Source organism: Danio rerio, chromosome 18 (assembly GCF_049306965.1).
Source record: "Danio rerio strain Tuebingen ecotype United States chromosome 18, GRCz12tu, whole genome shotgun sequence".
Lineage (NCBI taxonomy): Eukaryota > Metazoa > Chordata > Actinopteri > Cypriniformes > Danionidae > Danio > Danio rerio.
This window is the reverse complement of record NC_133193.1, coordinates 275,001-297,500: the sequence shown is the minus strand read 5'-3', so window position 1 is coordinate 297,500 and position 22,500 is coordinate 275,001. Positions and strand designations below refer to the sequence as shown.

At 41.3% G+C, this 22,500-nt stretch overlaps 2 protein-coding genes across 25 annotated transcripts in view; both read left to right on the top strand.

The window, feature by feature from the left end:
• The window catches only part of zgc:123258, a 10,125-nt gene extending 7,622 nt beyond the window's left edge, over positions 1–2,503 (top strand). For 2 of the 4 annotated variants that reach the window (XM_073929559.1, XM_073929558.1), the window contains 2 exons: positions 349–382; positions 2,113–2,503. In XM_073929559.1, the coding sequence (XP_073785660.1) occupies positions 349–382; positions 2,113–2,153 (75 nt within the window). In that variant the 3' untranslated portion in view covers positions 2,154–2,503. 4 annotated transcript variants of the gene reach the window in all.
• A 3,713-nt stretch (positions 2,504–6,216) lies between these two features.
• trpm7 (transient receptor potential cation channel, subfamily M, member 7) overlaps positions 6,217–22,500 on the top strand; it is a 53,201-nt gene continuing 36,917 nt past the window's right edge. For 10 of the 21 annotated variants that reach the window (XR_012393567.1, XM_073928823.1, XM_073928819.1 and 7 more), the window contains exons 1-5: positions 6,217–6,398; positions 20,661–20,740; positions 21,076–21,114; positions 21,512–21,701; positions 22,171–22,384. Coding sequence is in view for 19 of the 21 variants with exons in the window: in XM_073928823.1 (XP_073784924.1) it covers positions 6,396–6,398; positions 20,661–20,740; positions 21,076–21,114; positions 21,512–21,701; positions 22,171–22,384 (526 nt within the window). In the remaining 2 variants the exon portion in view is untranslated. 21 annotated transcript variants of the gene reach the window in all.

The window sequence follows — 22,500 nt, the reverse complement described above, 5'->3', positions numbered from 1 at the left end:
AACATCAGGCATCAGATCTCGTCAGGTGTGTGTTATTATGTGTGGAGCAGTGATTTAAACACACACACACACACACACACACAGGTCTGCTGCCTGACGTGGCCGTGTGCAGATTCACTGTAGACGCAGGAGGATGACGGGTCTGATGACGGTGTGTGTGACAGCACATACTTCAGCTGGAGTGTGTGTTAAAGCTTTTCAAGTCCCAGCATGTGTGTCAGCGCTGCGGTCCTGCTCTTGTGCACATGCTGTCAGTGTGAGATTCAGATCTATATGTGTGCGTGCGTGTGCGTGCGTGTGTGTCTGTGTGTGCGCACTGTATTTTAAGCGTTGACGTTTCTCCATCAGGTTCTGGACGATTCGAGGAAGCCCTTACTCTCAGGTGTGATCACCTTCTGCTTTATCATGCGCTCAGTGCTGCTCTCTCTCTGTGTGTGTTTGCATGCGTGTATGTATGTGTGTGTGTGTGTGCGTGCGTGTGTTTCCATTTCTTGTTGTGGTGCTGTAGCACACAGATCTGCTTGTGTGTGTGTGTGTGTGTGTGTGTGTGTGAGAGAGAGTATGTGTGTGTATTTGTGTGTGACTTAGATTGTCTGTGTTTAAATATGTGTGTTTGCGCGCGTGTGTGTGTGTGTGAGACTTGAGTGTGTGTGTGTGTGTGTGTGTGTGTGTGTGTGTGTGTGTGTGTGTGTGTGTGTGTGTGTGTGTGTGTGTGTTGATGCTTCACTTGTTGGCCTCTAGACGGTGCTGCAGATCTGTGTGTGTGTGTGTGTGTGTGTGTGTGTGTGAGCAGCGCTTCAGCTCATCTGCATGTCTGTGCTTGTCTGATTCACTAACACACTCACTAACACACACACACACACACACACACACACACACACACACACAGCTTGTTTTACAGTATTCATATATTCACTGCTCCTCTGCTGTGATTGGTCATCATCGTCACTGCTCATTTGCATGAAGGCCGCTCTGCTTTAATGGTGTGTTTGTCTGTGAACGCCGCTCATGTCCAGCGCTGCACTCATTATACAGTTCAGCCTTTTGGAAATAATCAATAGATCATCTTTCATCATAATGCAGAATATTACACACTGTAAACACCACAGAGCTACATCTGGAGGATTCAGGAACAGTGGCTCATTTGCATAAACACACCCACCATCTCCATGTAAGGAATTATTAAATACAGGTCAGAATTGATAAGATGTTGAAAACACATTGAAAGCAGATTAACTGCAGATAACACCCACTAATGCTGCAAAACATTATATTGTTTATTATTGATTATATTAAATGTTTCATAAGATTTGGTTGTCAGATGTGTTTAAATGTAGAGTTTTGAAGTAGAACAGCAAAATATCAAGATTTCAGATGGTTATTAATGAGAATTTATACGTTTTTAAAGAGCCGCTATTCTGCATTATAACAGGTCATATTGTGGTTTTGGGAGTCTCCAGCAGTGTGTAAATGTATATATTGAGTTTAATGTCTAATAATTAAGAGTTAAAGCTCCCCGTGAAGTTTAATTATATTACTGTAGATGTCAGTATCAGTAGTGTTCAGGATATCTCCAATCTAGAGTCTCCAAAACTGACCAAACTCGCATGCAGGAGCTGTAACCCTGATGTAAACGTCTCCAGTCTGCAGTGTGTCTCGTCCTCTTAAATGCATCAAGGATTTTGTCATACTGCAGTTTCCCTTCAAATCTTCTGACCAATCAGATGCTCTCTATTGTCTGACACGCCCCGCCTCCTTCTGCTTATTGGCGGTTTATCTGATGCTCTTGAGCTCAGCCACTCTCAGCTGGGAGAAAAACACAACACTATTGGCTGATTTTTATAAAAGGGGAGGAGCTACTATATGCCCCACCCTCTCTACATGTGTCAGTTGAGATTACGTCAGACATCCAATAAAAATGCAGATTTCACTGGATCTCTAACTCCAACCAGAATAACCCAGAGAATAACCCAGATTAACAGACTACCAACTGTTTATGTGCATCTGTAGTGTCGTAGTGTGAGTCTGCATGTCATTGGAGTGTGTGTACGTGTGCGTGTGTGTGTGTGTGTGTGTGCGTGCATGTTATAATTTCACTCTCTCTCTTTTCAGATGGAGACGCTGGAGCAGCTGGTGGAGTGAGGAGCTGCTGAGCTTCACACACACACACACACACACACACACACACACACACACACACACACACACTTTCTCTTTCTCTGTGTGTGTTTCTGACTGACAAAGCACAGGATCATCATCATCATGATCTTCATCTTTACACTGTGACACTTTACTAAAACACACACACACACACACACACACACACACGAGTGTCTGAATGATTCCTCAAGGGGCCTTAGATCAGCTGCTGTTGTGTCGGTCTCTCCTTTTTATGATCGTTTTATAGCGTAATGTTTGGGTTATATTCTCTAAGCTGACATCAGTGATTGATCCGGCTTCATCTGTGCTGCCTTCTCATGTAATAAAGACCGATCTGAACACAGCCCGGGCTGCTGAGTGTGTTTGTGTGAGCGGATCTCTTCATTGTTCAGGATCTGCAGTTCAGGCTGAAGTTGAACGATGATCCATTTTTCCGAGTGTTGAACATTATTGTTGGATGATTTACAGGAGAGCAGCTCCTCTTCCTTCTATTAATCTTTAATTTGCTGTCTGATTGTGAAATTGACTAGAACTGTCCGTCTCTGTCTCTCTGTCTCTCTGTAAAACGTTTCACTTGGGTGAACTTACAAACTGGAAAATGTGCTTCTTTGTTTCAACATAAGTTTTAGTTAAATAGATTGTGAAACATCTTAAATAAAGATTAAAGAATTGAGTTGAGTCTCGTTTTCAACGCAGTTGGTCAACTTGAGTTTGCAAGTTTAACCAAGTGAAACGTTTTACAGAGAGAGAGAGAGAGACAGTTCTAGTGTATTTCACAGTGTGAGAATAGTGTGTGTGGGCGACGCAGTGGCACAGTAGGTAGTGCTGTCGCCTCACAACCAGAAGGTCGCTGGGTTGCAGGTTCGATCCTCGGCTCAGTTGGTGTTTCTGTGTGGAGTTTGCATGTTCTCCCCGTGTTGGCGTGGGTTTCCTCCGGGTTTCCTCCGGTTTCCCCCACAATCCAAACACATGTGGTACAGGTGAATTGGGTAGGCTAAATTGTCCATAGTGTATGAGTGTGTGTGTGTGTGGAGGTTTCCCAGAGATGGGTTGCAGCTGCAAGGGCATCCGCTACGTAAAAATGTGCTGGATAAGTTGGCGGTTCATTCCCCGGATTAATAAAGGGACAAAGCAGACAAGAAAATGAAATGAATGAAAATTGTGTGTGTGTGTGTGTGTGTGTGTGTGTGTGTGTGTGTGTGTGTGATTACATAAGAAAAGTAAACACAAAAATGTAATAAAATAAATGTGTAATCTCTTAAAATGAAAGCTTTCCTTGTAGAATTCTATATGATTTTAATTCATCAGCATTTACAGAGGAGCGTCAGACGTGTGCTGTTGGATGTTCTGTGTGAAATGATTGATGAAGTGCCGTCGCTGTGGTCAAACTGTAGTCAAATCGGACCCTGAAGCTCAAAGCTGAAGATACACAGGAGGATTTGCAGGAAATTCATCAAATGAGTTATAGAAGGAGTCGATCAGTGTACAGGAACAGAAATACACTCATCAAATCTACAATAAAGCTGTGTATTCTCCTCTGCGTGAATAATTTAACACAATAACAATAAAAAGATTATTAAAAAAAATAATAATTCAACATCATCTCTCTGTTAAAGCTGCAAACAGCATTCATTCATGTACTTTTCGGCTGAGTCCCTTTATAAATGTGGGGTCACCACAGTGGGATGAACCGCCAACTAATCCAGCATATGTTTTAGCGGATGCCTTTCCAGCCGCAACCCAGTACTGGGAAACACCCATACACACTCATACTACAGTCAGTTTAGTTGATCAGTTCCCCTATAGCGCATGTGTTTGGATGGGGGAAACCCACACTCTCAGAGAAAAATGAACACGGCAATACAAATAATGTTCCCTGAGGAATAGTTTTGTACCTTATATGGTACAGAAAAGAGCTCCTATGATGCTGTTCTGTGCCTTTTATACAACTGAAATGAAGGTACAAAAGTGTCAAACAACTCTGTCTTTATTACAATACATATGAAAATAGATATGACTGGAACGGCAAAGTGATTTATGAATAATTTTCATAATAAAACAAGAATCATCATTTAAAAGTATATGATTACTGAAACTTATAAACATTAATTATTCAATTCTATAATAAAAACAACTGGTAAAACAAACTATATGTATTGTAAACTAAACACTTAAGGCACTTTAAATAAATGTTTAGGAAGCATTTTTGACACTGTTAAGGTATAAAGTGGTGCTGTCATAGATCAGATGTGTTCCTGTGATGAAGGTACAGTATTGCATCTGCAGGTTTTAAAAACCAAGGGTGCATCATTTCAGTGTTCCCTGGTACAGATCATGTCCTTAAAGGTACAAACTGCAGCGGTACACGTGTGCTTCTTTGTCTTAAGGTACAATTCTGTTCCAGTGACAAGGGTTTGTACCTTCTTGGGGACAAGAGTGCACGCCAACATGAAGAGAACATGCAAACTCCACACAGAAACACCAACTGACCCAGCCAGGACTCGAACCAGTGACCTTCTTGCTGTGAGGCAAAAGCACTACCCACTGCGCCACCGTGCCGCCCATTATAGATTTTCCTATAATGTAAAATATCATTATTGAGGTATTAAGGTCAATATTTAATGAAGATGTTTATAAGTTTTCCACCCTAAATACATCAGATCCCAGTGTCTGATTAATCATATGCATTTGTAAGAAATTAATTTGAACTTTAAAGGTGATTATTCACAGATTATTCAAATAAACCAAACATCAATGGAGAGCTGATTTATTCCTCTTACAGACTGAATGAAAAACACAGCACCCTTATTTATGACCACAGACATATTTCTGTTTTTGCTCATAAAGTTTTGTTTATGATGTAAATGTTCATCTATTGACACACACACACACACACACACACACACACGCACGCACACACACACACACACACACACACACACACACACACACACTTCACTGTTTACATCTGAAAGCAAACATTTCTGCAAAAACTTAAGATTTTATAGCATTTTGACACATCTTATTGTAATATTTATGCTGTTAGAAATATTTCAGCATGTATATATTTTTATGAACATAACTAAACATAACAGAAACTGCATTATATTTCATTTGATCTAATTATAACATTATAATGTGATAATAATTAAATGTTATGTAATTAATTAAATATTTTTAATGGAATTTTATTAACTGGTCTCTCTTGAACTGATTAGATTATTCTCCTCACACACACGTTTACTCGTTTAGACTCTTTATATAAAGCGATTTACAAGTGTGGATTAAAGAAGCTTCTCAAATCATCAGACAGCAGCTGGAGAAACTAAACACAAGGTAAAATTTATCAGTTATGGGCGGCACGGTGGTGCAGTGGTCAGCACTGTGGCCTCACAGCAAGAAGGTCTCTGGTTTGAGTCTCGGCTGGGTCAGTTGGTGTTTCTGTGTGGAGTTTGCATGTTCTCCCCGTGGTGGTGTGGGTTTCCTCCGGGTGCTCCGGTTTCCCCCACAGTCCAAACACATGCGCTATAGGGGAACTGATCAACTAAACTGGCTGTAGTGTATGAGTGTGTGTGTGAATGAGTGTGCATGGGTGTTTTCCAGTGATGGGTTGCAGCTGGAAGGGCATCTGCTGTATAAAAAAATAGTTGGCGGTTCATTCTGCTGTGGTGACCCCTGATAAATAAAGGGACTAAGCTGTAAAGAAAATGAATGAATGATTGATGAATATCTGCGCTGTATGAGGACATGTGCTGCTGTTCTCTGCGGTGTATATTTATATATAATCTTACAACAGATTATTGAAATGTAATTGTCATCGTCACTGCTGTGAAGTTTAAACTTTTTTTCATTGTTTTAACAGAAAGAAGTGTGTGTAGTAAGATGTTTTACAGTGTGTGTGTTAACTGCAGTTTGTGTGTGTGTGAGCTGCTCTTTTTTATTTATTTAATTTAATTTATTTAAATTCCTCCGCTGTGGCTCCGCCCCGCAGTGATGCTCCGCCCCCCGGTGACTCAGCGGAGGGTCGGGCTCAGAGCCGCTCCGTCACGCCGCGTCAGTCCAGAGTCGCACAATTATGAAAGATCCACCTTCCGCTGGAGCTGCAGCGGACACACACGACTCCCAGCGCCGCCACCGCCACCGGGCTCCCCATCCGCGGCTTCCCGAGCAGCACGGCGCCGGTAGATGGCTACACGCCCCGGAGCAGCGCCTCCACAGTCTGAACGGTGAAGAGAATGGTAGGAGCCACTGAGTGTGTGCCGTTTCTTGGCTCTGCGTGTGTGTGTGTGTGTTGGTCTCTGACAGCTCGAGTCTCCGCGGCCCTCCGACAACCAGGCTGCAAGAGCCGCAGACCGGCGAGAGTCACCAGAAGAGCAGCTCCGTTAGCTTAGCGGTTCTCTATCTGATTCTGAACACAGCCGGAAAACCGCTCACCGGCGGCGGCTGAAACTCTAGCGAGGAGCCGCTGAAGCGGAGAGTCCTGCGGCGGTTACTGATAACGCGCGGTGTGTGTGTGTGTGTGTGTGTATTCATGAGCGCAGTGAGAGTGTGTTTCTGTTCATTAGTGCTGTGAAAGTGTGTGTAAGCTCAGTAAAGCAGTCGGAATGTGTTGATGCTCATTAATGCGCTGTTAATGTAACTTGACGCTGCTCTGTCAGTACTGCGGGGGCGCGCGTGGAAAGTCACGTGTCAAGCGCGCGCACGTTTAATCGAGTCAAACCGCGCGATGCGATTAATCGGAGTATTATTGTGAAGTAAAACGGTGAAATTCAGTGATATCGAGTGTGGGAGCTGCTCATGTGACTTAAATGGCTCGCGATGTTATCAGGTCTTTTCCACACAAATGTTTTGGTCTTGAGATGTGCTCGTTTTTCCATTGTGGCGGTGCTGAATTGTTTATTTATACATGTATATGTGTTGTGCCGGTAGCGCATTGGCTGTAAATGTTTGTTTACAGTAGTAAAGTGTCAATATTCCAGTTTTTTTGTTGTGTAAATGACATGTACTGGGTTTGACTGTTGTGACCCGTCCGCTGGTCATTCTGCTGGACTGGTTTTACCTGCTGTTGAGCTGTTGTTGGGCCTGGTCTGAACTCGTCGAGGTGACCCTAATGACCTGAGGGGTTTGAGGCAGACGTTTGTAGAAATGTTTCTCGAAGCGAGTGAAGACTTGAAGATGTGTTTCGTTTTCAGCTAAGAACTCATAACTTAATGTCATTTACAAGACCACAGCATCAGGGGCTTTAAATCATTAAAGGGTCAGTTCACCCAGAAATGAACATTTCCTTTCCATACACTCACTCTGAAGTGGTCAGCTTATATGAGTTTCTCTCCTCTGTTGAACACAGTTGATGATTATGAAGCATGCACATCCATAGCAGGCCATTTAATAGTAATAGTGACCATTTACACTTGTGTGAACTCATTAAGCATCCGTTTTTGGAAGCAATATTATTCTTTACAACAAGTTTATACAGTTTTATAGATTTAAGCCAATAGGGAAACTTCAAAACTGTGAATGAAAACTGCCTTTCGCAAACATTCCCTCAGATTTAGTGCATTATTGGTGGCTGTAAGTGTAAATTTGAATGAGTCAGTATGTTGGTGTTGATTAATTGAGGTGTAGAGTTGAGTTGTCCAGCTGATGGTGCTGTCTTTATTGTCATTCTGAAAGCTTTTTTCCTCTGCTGTTACACAGTTTAAATACCAACAGCAACACTTTTAAAGCTGTAATAAATTGCAAAGATGTGAGGTCAAGGATGAAATTTAAGAACCGCAGAAACTACAAACTCGAGCCTTGAATGAGGACGGGTGAGAGCTGAGTGACCTCAACTACTAACTCCTGAGAAAATAACAAACACAAAAGAGTCTTCTGGGTCAGCGCACGCACCTATAGGTTGTGTGTAATCTGATTTAACTACACGACCTCTCGACATCCTGCAGCAAACAGAGAAGGAAAACAAAAGTCTACACAAACAGCAGGTTTCCAGTGCCGGCGGTGGATGAGGAGCTGCCTCAGGTGTTCACTCAAGGAGACTTTCTGAGAAATGTGTCTGTGTTTCTCTTCACAATATCAGGAGTTATGTGATTTTTCAGAAGTCATGATCTTTTGTGTTTTGTTGAAGAAAGAAACTCATACAGGGTGGAAGTGGCCAAGTCGAGTAAACGAAGGGTTCATTTTATTCACATATTTGACTGTTTACTTTGGGTATTCTTCAAATGTGTTGATGAACGCTGATGATTTCAGAGAGCACATCATCTATCAGGCATCCGCAGGTGAAAGATCAATACAGCGAGTGGTGAAACCTGTTTAATTACAGCTGCTAATATGTAAATGAGAGAAACCTGTGGCAGTGATGTATTCACTTCTGTGCTGTTACATTTACCGTGTTTATATTTCACCAGATAGTTATGATGAATTTGATGGTGATGGTTAAAATTATGATGCAATATTGGTGATGAGGGTGAGTGTAGTGATTTTGATGGTTATGATGGTGATGATGATTGTGATGGTTATGTTGGTGATGGATGTGGTTATTATGATTATGATGGTGATTGTGATGGAATGTGATGATTTTGATGGTGATGATTGTGATGGTGATGATGATTGTGATGGTTTTGATTATTATGTAATATTGGTGATGAGTGTGAGTGTGGTGATTTTGATTGTCATGATTATGATGGTGATGATGATTGTGGTGTAATATTGGTGATGAATGTGAGTGTGGTGATTTTGATGGTGATGATTGTTATGTAATGTTGGTGATGATTTTGATGGTTATTTTATGTTGGTGATGATAATGATTGTGAGGGTTGTGATTATGATGTAATATTGGTGATGAGTGTGAGTGTGGTGATTTTGATGGTAATGATTATGATTGTGATGATGATTGTGATGTAATGTTGGTGATGAATGTGATGATTTTATGGTTATGATTATGATGGTGATGATGATTGTGATGGTTTTGTTTATGATGTATTATTTAATGATAAATGTGATGATTTTGATGGTTATGATTATGATGGTGATGATGATTGTGATGTAATATTGGTGGTGAGTGTGGTGATTTTGATGGTTATGATTATGATGGTGATGATGATTGTGATGTAATATTGGTGGTGAGTGTGGTGATTTTGATGGTAATGATTATGATGGTGATGATGATTGTGATGTAATGTTGGTGATGAATGTGATGATTTTGATGGTGATGATTATGTTGGTGATGATGATTATGATGTAATGTTGGTGATGAATGCTAGTGTGATTATTTTGATGGTTATGTTTATGATGTGATGACGATTGTGATTATTTTGATGGTGATGAAAATAGTGATGGTTGTGATGCTTATGATAGTGATGTTAATTATACTAGTGATCAACATGGTAATGAGGATTATGATAGTGATGGTAGTTATACTGGTGATGATTATGATGATGGTGATGATGAAGATTGTGGTGGTGATAATTAAGACTTTATGATGGTCATAATTATGATCATGATAATTATGGTGTGATGATGATAAGTGTGATGATAGTGTTGTGGGTGATTGTGATGTGATGGTGGTGATTATGATAGAGATGATGTGATGGTTATAATGTGATGATGATGGTGGTAATATTGATGGTGTGATTATGATGTGGTGATTGTGATGGTGATGTTTATGGTGGCTGTTTAAGGGTGGTGATAATTATGATGATAACTCTGGTTATGATTATGATGGTGATGTAATGATACTGGTGATGCTGATGATTATGATGTGGTAGTGATAGTGATGATTTTGGTGTGGTGATTATTGTTATGATTCTGATGGTGATGATGATGATGATAATTACGATAATTATGGTTGTCGTTATGATGGTAATTATACTGGTGATGCTGATGATTATGATAGTGATTGTGTTGATTATGATGTGATGATGGTGGTGATAATGATAGTGATGATTATGATGTGCTGATGATGATTGTTATGATTCTGATGGTAATGATGATGGTGATAATTAAGATGATGATGATAATTCTGGTTGTGATTATGATGGTAATGATACTGGTGATGCTAATGATTATGATAGTGATGGTGATGATTATGATGTGATGATGATGGTGGTGATAATGATAAGTATGGTGAAAAATTTGGTGTGATGATGATTGTGATGGTAATGATGATGGTGATGTTTATGGTGATGATAATTATGATGATGATGATGATGATGATGGTAATAATTCTGGTGATGATGATGATGGTAATCTGCCTATATGAACATGAGTATAATGCTTGTCCATCAGTGATGCTCCATCTTTCTGAACTGAGCTGTAGTGTTGTGTGTTGAGTTTAATGTATGAGACGTAAAGCCGATGAACCTTCAGACTATATGTTCAAAGCTTCTGATGCTTGTAGATCAGCAGGTTAATATCAGAACTGCAACCAGCGCTGAATCTGATGCACCTGTGCCTTAATAATTCACTTTTCTGGAGGATTTCTGCTCTGAAACAGATAGTGAGAGAAGACTGAGTTATTTCTTCATAGGAAACTTAAGAGAGTCACATGCTGGAGATTACTGTAATACCAGCCCTGAACAAAGAGAGAGAGAGAGACAGAGAGGGAGAGAGAGAGAGAGTCTAATCCACTCTTACTGTGAGCGGCTGAACTCTGTGTTAAATATGAGATTCAGCAGTTTGACTCAAACACTGTATTTATGATCTGATAGAGATCGCAGAAGTGTGTGTGGAGAAATCTTCCTTCAGGCCCATTCAGTGACGCACTCGATTGAGAAAATAATCTTTCTTGAAGTTAATTCTTCAGTGTTTTTGTATTTGTTTGTAGTTATTATAATTATCATGATACATTAAAACATTATTTACATAGTGCACTGTGTGTGAGTGTGTGTGTGCGCACTTTGTTTGTAAAAGCCGGTGCTTTGGCTACTTCAGTTGCTGCTTTTTTAAGTGATATCAGTCTCTCTCTCTCTAACACACACACACACACACACACACACACACACACACACACACACACACACACACACACACACACAGGTGAAGGATGATCAAACGTTTGACCCACTTTCATAAAGTAATTAATCAGTATTTGAAAGCAGATTTTCTTCCATATGAGAGCCAGTGTACTGTATTAACTCCATTTAGGCAGTCATAAAACAATAAAAAATACATTCAAAATTATTCAATATTACTGTTATTATTTTTAAATATTATTATTATTATTATTATTATTATTATTGTTATAAAGGGACTAAGACGAAAATAAAATAAATGTATTATTTTTATTATTATTATTATTATTATTGTTGTTAATTAATATTATTAAAATAGATATTTTTTATCATGCATGTATGGTATAGTGTAATTTATATCTGTCCTGTGGAATTTTTTCATAGTTTCTCTATTTTACAGTCACATCCTTCAGAAAATATGCTAATATTATTATTTGATGATTGATACATATTTATGATGGTTATCATCCGTGTTGAAACATTTTTCAGCAGCTCTAACTTTTTCATGTATTTTAATCTCCAGATTTTCAAATGAACGAAGCAGAATTCACGTGTGCAGTAATACTTTTTCATGATTTATATAAGCGCAATATTAAGTTCTATTGACAGAAACATGAAGAACAGCATTGGAAGAAAGTCACAATATTAAAAATACAGTGTTATATGTAGCATTTCACTTAACAATTCATATTTGTTATTAATATTTTTATTTATTTTATTTTATTATTATTATTATTTTAAGTTAAAATTATTTATTTTTGTATGTTGGAAACTTTATTTATATATTTATTTTTTTCCTTTCCTCAGCTGTTTTTGTTTTAAGGTGATTTACGTGATTCAGAGGCGTTGACCCCTGCGGTGACCTCTGACCTCTGGGTCACTATGTGTGTGGTTATTGTGTGGCTTTGTGCTACTTGTGATTGTGTGTGTGTGTGTGTTGCACTGAAGATGAAGGTGGAGTAAATCTGTGCAGGTGTGTGTGTGTGTGTGTTTAATGTTCAGCATAAATGACTTCACCCTCATCATATGGACAAAATGAAAGGCCCATTGTTTCATATTTTAGTTTATCATCATGGAGTCACAAAATACAGTATTTATTGTATTATTAATTGCAATCATCATTTATATGATAATAATATTATACTGCATTATGGGGATGCAGACAGAAACATGAGTAGCAGCATCACGAGAAAGCTGCAGTATTAAATGTGCAATGTTTACACTTTGCATGTTATTTAGTGATGTTTTTTATTTTTATGTTCTAATTATTCGTTTTTAAAATGCTTTTTTTATTTCATTAATATTTATTTTATTCATTCATTCAGCTTAGTCTCTTTATTAATCAGGGGCCACCACAGCGGAATGAACCGCCAACTATTCCAGCATATGTTTCACTCAGTCGATGCCTTTCCAGCTGCAACCCAGTACTGGGTAACACCCATACACACTCATTCACACACACACACACACACACACACACACACACACACACACACACACACTTATACACGACGGCCAGTGTAGTTGATCAGTTCCCCTATAGCGCATGTGTTTGGACTGTGGGGGAAACCGGAGCACCCGGAGGAAACCCACACCAACACGGGGAGAACATGCAAACTCCACATGTGGTCAGTGTAAATAAACTATTGACTGACTGACATTACTGAAGGGGTTCTATATTGTGAGTTAATTGTATTGTGATATGAGATTTCTGTCAAATCACCCAGCACTAGTGTGTGTTATCTGTGACCGCTTCATAAAGTCAGCGCTGTTATCTGTGTGTGTGTGTGTGTGTGTGTGTGTGTGTGTTTATGGCGGTTTGAGAGCTGTATTCTACATGTGTTTTATCAGCAGAGCTCATATCTGTGCTCTGTGTGTCATTTCTCCTCAATAATGTCATTGTGAAGCCGTTATCATCAGCAGAAGGTGTAAAGTTTGCAGTGTGTGTGGTGTCAGCTTTACAGATACACACATCTCCATCTGCATGTTTAGAGCTTCATAGGGAATCATTGCATGATGAAAATGAGCATTTCTGCAGCTCCATCACTAGGTCATGAGCTCCATTTACAAAGTGTATCATCAGTGTGTGTTGATGCTTCTGTCAGTCTCTGTCGCTCCTGTCTCTGTTCATCTAGAACTGCACATCTATAATCCTCTTAGTCTATGCTGACATCATCTTTAGCAGCTCAAACACTCTAATGGCTAATGGACAGACGGCTGCTTCTCACTCAGGCCTGCTGGATATGCTAATGAGATGGGCACTAGTGGGCGGGGATTGATGACACGTACTAAGGGAGAATGTCAATCAAAGAGTTTCAGTCATCAAGTCTGATTATAATAAACACAATTCACTCATGTTGAGCATTAGAGGCTGCTGGAGATACTCACACACTGCTCACACACACACACTACTGGAGTTAAACGTCTTATTAAAGTCATCTCTGCATAATAGGTGTCCTTTAAGTGGAGTTTTTGTAAAGTTAATTGTAGTTAAAGTCAGCTTTATTTGTTATTGGCATGACGGTCAAATATAACAGTGTTTTCAAAGCAATAACAATATATAGTCTCCCCCCCTCTCTCTCTCTCTCTCTCTCTTTTTCTCTCTTTCTCTTTCCCGGCTTTTCTAATATTGTGGTTGTCGGTCAGCATCATTAATCACTGCTGGAGTCTCTGTGCTCAGTTCAGTGTTAGCCAGTGTCTCTCTCTCTCTCTCTCTCTCTCTCTCTGTCATGTTTCTGTATTCTCTGCTGCGTCAGAAGGATGAAGATGAGGAGTTTCAGGTAGACTGTTTTCTGTGTTTCTGTGTTTAATTCTCTGTTTTGGGCTCTGGAGCGCTGCTGTGAATGGAAAGGAACTCTGGGAAATTTAATTAAAAGTCCCTGGTGTTAAATCCGTCTGACGGCGAGCAGCCTGTAGCCTCAGAGAGACTGCTTAAAGTCACAGCGAAGTTTGCTTATGTGCTGTTAATGCGATTCTGCTATATTTCACATCAGTTTTCTGCCTCATGTAAGATGGTTTAACTGCATGCTTTCTTTAGTTGATAATCACAGATGTTTTCATTCCTTCTGAAACTTTCTGTGTGTCATTACTGCAACCAGCGTTTATTAAGTGTTTATTTAGGAAATTAATTACTTTCTATTTCAGTGCATGTGCAGACTCTACATCAGAATCATGTTAAAAATGCACTCACTGGCCACTTTATTAGGTACACTGTCCAACTGCTGGTTCACGCAAAAATCTAATCAGCCAATCACAGGGCAGCAGCTCACTGCATTTCAGCATGTGGACATAATCAAGACAATCTGCTGCAGGTCAGAGGAGCATCAGAATGAGGAAGAAAGGGATTTAAGAGACTTTGATCGTGGCATGGTTGTTGCTGCCAGACGGGCTGCTCTGAGTATTTCAGAAACTGCTGATCTACTGGGATTTTCACGCACAACCATCTCTAGGGTTTACAGAGAATGCTCCGACAAAGAGGAAATATCCAGTGAGCGGCAGTTCTGTGGGCGCAAATGCCTTGTTGATGAGGCCAGAGGTCAGAGGAGAATGGCCAGACTGGTTCCAGCTGATAGAAAGGCAGCAGTAACTCAAATAAGCACTCGTTACAACCGAACTCTGCAGAAGAGCATCTCTGAACACACAACACGTCCAACCTTGAGGCGGATGGGCTACAGCAGCAGAAGAGCACACCGGGTGCCGCTCCTGTCAGCTAAGAACAGGAAACTGAGGCTACAATTCACACAGACTCACCAAAACTGGACAATAGAAGATTGGAGAAACGTTGCTGCTCTGATGAGTCTCCATTTCTGCTGACACATTCAGATGCTCGACTCAGACAACATGAAAGCATGGATCATCCTGCCTTGTATCAGCGGTTCAGGCTGGTGGTGGTGGTGTAATGGTGTGGGGGAGATTTTCTTTGGGTCCATTAGTACCAATTGAGCATCAACGCCACAGCCTACCTGAGTATTGCTGCTGACCATGTCCATCCCTTTATGAGCACAGTGTCTCCATCTTCTGATGGCTACTTCCAGCAGGATAACGCAGCATGTCATAAAGCTCAATCATCTCAGACTGGTGTCTTGAACATGACGATGAGTTCACTGTACTCAAATGGCCTCCACAGTCACCAGAGCTCAATCCAATAGAGCAGCTTTGGGATGTGGTGGAACGGGAGATTGGCATCATGGATGTGCAGCCGACAAATCTGCAGCAACTGTGTGATGCTATCATGACAATATGGAGCAAAACCTCTGAGGAATATTTCCAGCAGCTTGATGAATCTCTGACACCAAGGATTAAGACAGTTCTGAAGGTGTAAGGGGTCCGACCCGGTACTAGTGAGGTGTACCTAATAAAGTGGCCGCTGAGTGTATAGATAAGTATATGTAAAACAGATGGTTGTCAGTTGTGTAAGGCATTTTGGTAATGAGAACAATTATCACAATCAATAAACAAAAATGTGAATATTTGGACTAGAAGAGAAGAGGAAGAGGAGCATCTCTGCAGTGTTTTATTTTAAATGCAGGTTTAAGTTAACCCTGAATATGATGAACGTGTGTGAGCTCGGTCTCCTCTTCAATAAATGTTGAGATGTTGCTCTCTCTCCTTCACAGGGCGTTTCTGGAAATCAGGTGTGTGTGTGTGTGTGTGTGTGTGTGTGTATGTGTATGTGTATGTGTGTGTGTGTGTGTGTGTGTGTGTGTGTGTGTGTGTGTGTCTGTGTGTGTCTGTGTGTGTCTGTGTGTGTCTGTGTGTGTCTGTGTGTGTGTGTGTGTGTGTGTGTGTTTCTGCAGTTATTATTGTAAAGCTGATGATGATCGTGCTGGAGTTCCTCTCTGTCTGCTGCTTTTACACACTGGTATAGCTATATTTATGTAGACCTGCTGGAGTCTGGAGAACTCAAACATCAGCCAGAGATTCACTAAACATTCTCTACACCTTCATTTCCTTAAATACCTGAAGGAAAAAGGTTTTGTGTTTTCTAAAAATCTTGTTAATGCTTTTCCAGTTCAACTTAGATATTTCACCCCCCAGTGCTTTTAACGCTTTAAGAGTTTCTTTATTCTGTTAAACACAAAAGAAGATCATTTGAAGAATGCTGGAAATCATTGACTTCCATAGCATTTATCTTTTTTACTGTGGAAGTCAATGTTTACCAACATTCTTCAAAATATCTTCTTTTTTGTATTGAACAGATTAAAGAAGTTAATCTACAGGTTTAAAACCGCTTGAGTGACTGTAATTATGATTTTAACAATTAGTTTTATTGAATATTTATAGAGTGGAGACTCTGTAGTTAGGGGTTGGCATGGTGGCTCAGTGGTTAGCGCAATCGCCTCACAGCAACAAGGCTGCTGGTTTGAGTCTCGGCTGGGTCAGTTGGTGTTTCTGTGTGGAGTTTGCATGTTCTCCCCGTGTTGGTGTGGGTTTCCTCCGGGTGCTCCGGTTTCCCCCACAGTCCAAACACATGCGCTATAGGGGGATTGATCTAAATTGGCCATAGTGTGTGTGTGTGTGTGTGTGAATGAGTGTGTATGGGTGTTTCCCAGTACTGGGTTGCGGCCAGAAAGTGAAACATATGCTGGAATAGTTGGTGGTTCATTCCGCTGTGGTGACCCCTGATAAATAAAGAGACTAAGCTGAAACAGAATGAATGTCTATGCAGTGTTGTTTCACTCTGGATTATGTAATTACGGGTCCTCAATACTGTTAGACTCCTCATAAGACACTGTTTGTTTAGTTTTGATCTGTTTCTGTACGTTGTTGATCTGCTCTTATAGATGGTTTATTATATTTTATGCCCATGTGATCATCCAAATCAACATAAATTGATCAATTCTGTACAAATACAGATATTCGAGTCATCTGCTGAAACTGTATTCATGGCGTGATGATCTACATCGCAGAATAGCCATCATAGCCATGGGGAGTGACAGAACACAAACACTTCCTTACTGTAGATTTTTCAGTACTTTCCTCCACTACTTATTTTTTGCCAAATTTTTACTCCTTCCATTTTTACCCAATTATGAGTACTTTCTACTCTCTACATTTCTAAATCGGGCTCATGACTTTCGTTTTCATGTGTTTGGTTGCGTGATCTAGATTAATTCTTGTCATTGCACAATTTGAGCACCTTTTTACATGCAGTCAATCTATTTTCGTCATTGTGCACCGCAGTGCACGACTTTTTCAACCAAGGCTATATCCTGCACAGTATCTGAAGATTACTATGAGAAAGGCTAGGATGACTACACAGATGAGACGGAGGGAGTCGGGAATATAACATGACTGATCCGCCCTGTTTACACGGTAATAAGACACCTTTGCTTGATCAGATCACAGATAAACAAGAGAGACACGTTCCAGTTCATAAATATGCTGTTTCAATGCTTGAGGTTTAGACTAGAGCATTTTGTCCACTTGCGGTCAAACTGCACGGGATATCTCTGGTCTTTCAGTCTAACACCGCAAAATAAAGTGTGTTTTTGTGAAGATTTGTAGATTTAGTACATTTATAAAAACTTTCTGCATTGAGATATATTTCCTTTATTTTCAGTGTGTTCATATTTCCTAATACAGAACTGATGCTGTTGAACAGTTTTTTATTAATTTATTGACTCTATGATTTTACATACAGGCATATTAATCTTCAATTAATTGTTTTAGCAAATGTTTTACAAGATCAAGAGTAACTTTACTGGGCAATTCATGAATGAAAATATAATGCAAAACATCCTGTATTTATCACGTGAATAAAAGATCATGCACATGTTTTGTAGGTTATAGTTAGGCCCACACGGAATCTGCGCACGCAGAATTACGCAGATTTTTAGCCGATTATTAATTCTGTTTATTTACTTGAGTAAATGTATAACTCTAATTTTATTCAGTTTTTATTCAGTAATTTATTACTTTTTTATTTCATATATTAAGGTTTTAGTTATGATACTCTACTTGATACTCCCAAAATAATTCAGCAGAAATCCGCAGATTTTTACCAAAATTCTCAGCAGAAATAGAAAAAAACGTGCGCAGATTCTGTCTGGCCCTAGTTATAGTCATGCCTATGTATGTAGTTTTTAGCATAGAATAAATGTATTAACAGAATAAATGTTTATCCAGTAAATAAAATCTCCACAATACCCTGGGGAAAACACTGAATTAATGGGTTATTTATGAGAGCTGCTAATGCAGAAAAACAGTTTTCACTCAAATATGTATTTATTTTAGCAAAAGAAAATATATATTCAATAAAATATTCAAATATAAAATCAAAAAATCATTATATTTTAGACAGAATTGTGTGTAAAATGTAAGACATTATTTATAAAGATATACAGCCCACAGAATAATCTTTAGAGTGTGTGAACATGAACGGCAGCTGTTGTCTTTTTATTAAACTGTGAGTTTACGTCAGGATGATGATACATGGGGGAAACTGGATATTCACCCACCTAGTGAAACTACAGCATGCAGCAGTAATGGGGACTTTACACTGAAGGACATGTTGGAGGCGTGAGCTTCAGCAGAGGGGTTTACACACGAGCATCTGCACCTCTGCTGGAGTAAAGCGTGTGTGTACTCTCGCCATCTCTGATATCCACATATCCCCAAGTTTCATTATCCAGCGTCATGCAGCTCTGTCATCACGTGTTTGGTATTCTCTGTATTTTCATATAAAGGAAGCCTGTAAGCGCAGTAGAGGAGTCAGTGTCGGTGTGAGGGTGATGAGTTCCTCCAGACCCTTCATCCACACCTACAGAAGCAGAGTGTTCGCATTACTGCAGGAGCCTCTCCATCCTCCACTGCTGCTCATAGACCAGGACCACACCTCAGAGCCCTGCTGGACTTCATCTGTCTTGGGGGTCGTTCACACAGAATGTGTTTTTCCCTACAGTGTGATGATCTTACATTGTTTTAAAATCTAAACGTGTGATTGATTGATGGATGAGTGTGTGTGTGCGACCGCGCAGATGGGCGTCGTGTTTTCAGACACCGTGTGAAGTTAGAGCTCGCTTTCTGTCACAGCAGTGGACCAATCAGAAGAGCTCAGAGGCGGGGTTACATTACGGGTTTCTGTTTGCAGGCACTCAGAGTGTGTGTGTGTGTGTGTGTGTGTGTGTGTGTGTGTGTGAGTGAGTGTGTGTCCATATACCCTCCTGCTTTATGCTGGGATTGTTTTCAGCTTATTCCTGAACACTGCTGCTCACATTTCTAGAAGCATAGACGTGTTCGCTGTGAATGAGACCTTGGATCATCGGTGTCAATTCCAGTTCCTGGAGGGCCGCTGCTCTGCACAGTTTAGTTCTAACGCTGCTCCAACACACTTACCTGGAAGATCCGACAAGCTTGAATGGCTCAATGAGTTTGATCAGGGCTGGAACTACACTGTGCAGAGCTGCGGCCCTCCAGGACCTGAGTCTGACACCGGTGCTTCATCTTACCCTCCAAAGGTACGGCTGCGTCTCAAATCATCTACTACTGCAGTGTGTACTACATTACTGTCACCATATATGAAATAGATATATGATATGAAATAGATTTTTACAAACTTTAATGATTATTAATATTAATAACTGGTTCTGCTTGTGCTGTGTGTTCATTATGCTCGCGTCACAACAGCAGGATTAGAGAAGCAGTAAACCCCTGATACTGCAGGAGAACAGTCACAGCACCCTCCTCAGATTATTCTGCTGGTGATTGGCTGCTGTGGGTCACATGATTGAAGTGTGGCTGCAGGGATTGGCTGAGAGTTTGACTGGTGTTCTGTAAAGCTGAGGCCCCTGAGGGCCCGGAGCCTCCACACTACAGCCTCAAACACTCACATGACACCGATACTGTGTTTGCTCACACACTGCTCTGTGTGTGTGTGTGTGTGTGTGTGTGTGTTTTCATTCAGCTGGAGCTCCAACAGAGACATGTGTGAGTGTTTGTGTGAAAGAGAGAGAAAGTGTGTATGTGTGTGTGATGGAAAGAGTTTGTATTAGTGTGTGTGTGTGTGTGTGTGTGTGTGTTTGTGTGTGAGTGTGTGTGTGAGTGAGAGTGTGAGTATGAGTGAGCTTGAATGATTAAATAAATACGTGTGTGTGTGTGTGTGTGTGTGTGTGTGTGTGTGTGTGTGAGAGTATGAGTGAGCTTGCATGAAAGAATGTGTGCTCACCTTTGTGTGTGTGTGTGCGCAGATGGTCCATGATTCTAGCGTGTAGATAAACATGTAAAAGTGTGTCCAGCGCAGTTTATGCTCATCTTTTCTTATAGAATAAAGAGTGTATCCTGCTCCGTTATCATCCTACAACATTGATCTGCATCTCTGTGTTTCCATCAAGCATTTTTAATCTCCAAAACACACTAAAATAAGTGGATGGAAACACTGCTAATGCTCATTACATCACACACACACACACACACACACACACACACGCTGAGCTGTTGTCTGTGTTGATTGGTTAAGTCTGATGTCGTGCTCCTCATGTCTGTCTCCTGCAGTCCCAGAAGTCCTGGATCGAACACACTTTCACCAGGAGGGAATGTGTCTATATTCTGCCCGTGTCCAAGGATCCGCACAGGTACAGCCACACCTGCCGCTTACTGTACTTTACTGTATTACTGGAGACGCAGAGCATACTTAGCAACCGCTCACAACACCATAGCAACCCACACACAGGTCACCACTGCAGAGGCTTCTCAGCTGTACTGACGGAGAGAACTACAATCCCAGAATGCACTGCACTAATCCAGAACAAGACTGACTTATGGGACATGCAGATATTTGGGGGATGTGTGTGTGTGTGGTGTGTGTGTGTGTGCAGTGGGTCACATGTTCAGCACAATCTCCCTCATGTCTCATCTGTGTGTGTGTGTGTGTGTGTGTGTGTGTGTGTGTGTGTGTGTGTGTTTACAGATGCCTCCCAGGATGCCAGATCTGCCAGCAGCTCGTGCGGTGAGTGTGTATATGCACAAGTGTGTGTATTCGTGTTTGCACAAGTGTATGCATGAGTGTGTGCCTAAAATTGTGTGTGAGTGTGTGAATGTGTGTGGCCTACAGTCCCCACTAGGGAATAGATAATTAATTAATGTTTGTGTGTGTGTTTGTGTGTGTGTGTGTTTGTGTGTTTGCACAAGTTTATGCATGAGTGTGTGTGCATAAGCATGTACCAGAGTGTATGCATGTGCATCTGTGAATGAGTGTGTGCGTGTATGTGTATATATATATGTGTGTATTTGTGTGTGCACGTGTGTGAGTGTGTGCACTTGTTTTTGCTACATTGTAAGGACTTACATCAAGGATAGTAATACCTGAGATTTCTGATTGTGTGTGTGTGTGTGTGTGTGTGCAGGTGCTGCTGTGGGCGTCTGGTGCGTCAGCATGTGGGCTTCACGGCCACACTGGCGGTCAAGTACTCGGAGGTGTCGGAGGAGCTGTCGGAGCTGGAGCAGTGGAGCGTGGAGAAACACACAGAGGAGAGTCCCACTGATGCGTACGGGGTCATCAACTTCCAGGGCGGATCACACTCGTACAGGGCCAAGGTACACACACACACACACACTCACACTTGGTCGGCGGTGTGTGATGGCAGTGTGTGCAGTGCTGTGATTGGTCGGCGGTGTGTGTGTGATGTCAGTGTGTGCACCGCTGTGATTGGTCAGCGGTGTGTGTGTGTGATGTCAGTGTGTGCAGCGCTGTGATTGGTCGGCGGTGTGTGAGTGATGTCATTGTGTGCAGTGCTGTGATTGGTCGGCGGTGTGTGTGGGATGTCAGTGTGTGCAGCGCTGTGATTGGTCGGCGGTGTGTGTGTGATGTCAGTGTGTGCAGCGCTGTGATTGGTCGGCGGTGTGTGTGTGATGTCAGTGTGTGCAGCGCTGTGATTGGTCGGCGGTGTGTGTGTGATGTCAGTGTGTGCAGCGCTGTGATTGGCCGGCAGTATGTTTGATGTCAGTGTGTGCTGTGCTGTGATTGGTCGGCAGTGTGTGTGATGTGATGTCCTGTGCTCTGCAGTATGTGCGTCTGTCACATGACTCGCGTCCGGAGGCGGTGCTGCGGCTGATGCTGAAGGAGTGGCAGATGGAGCTGCCGAAGATCGTCATCAGCGTTCACGGAGGCATCCAGAACTTCGAGCTGCACCCGCGCATCAAACAGGTGGTGGGGAAGGGCCTGATCAAAGCTGCCGTCACCACTGGAGCCTGGATCCTGACCGGAGGGGTCAACACAGGTCACAAACACACACACACACACATAAATGCACACACTCACAATCAAACACACAAACTCAGTCGAACACAGTTGCACTCACACACACAGACACACACATGAGTACATACACACACA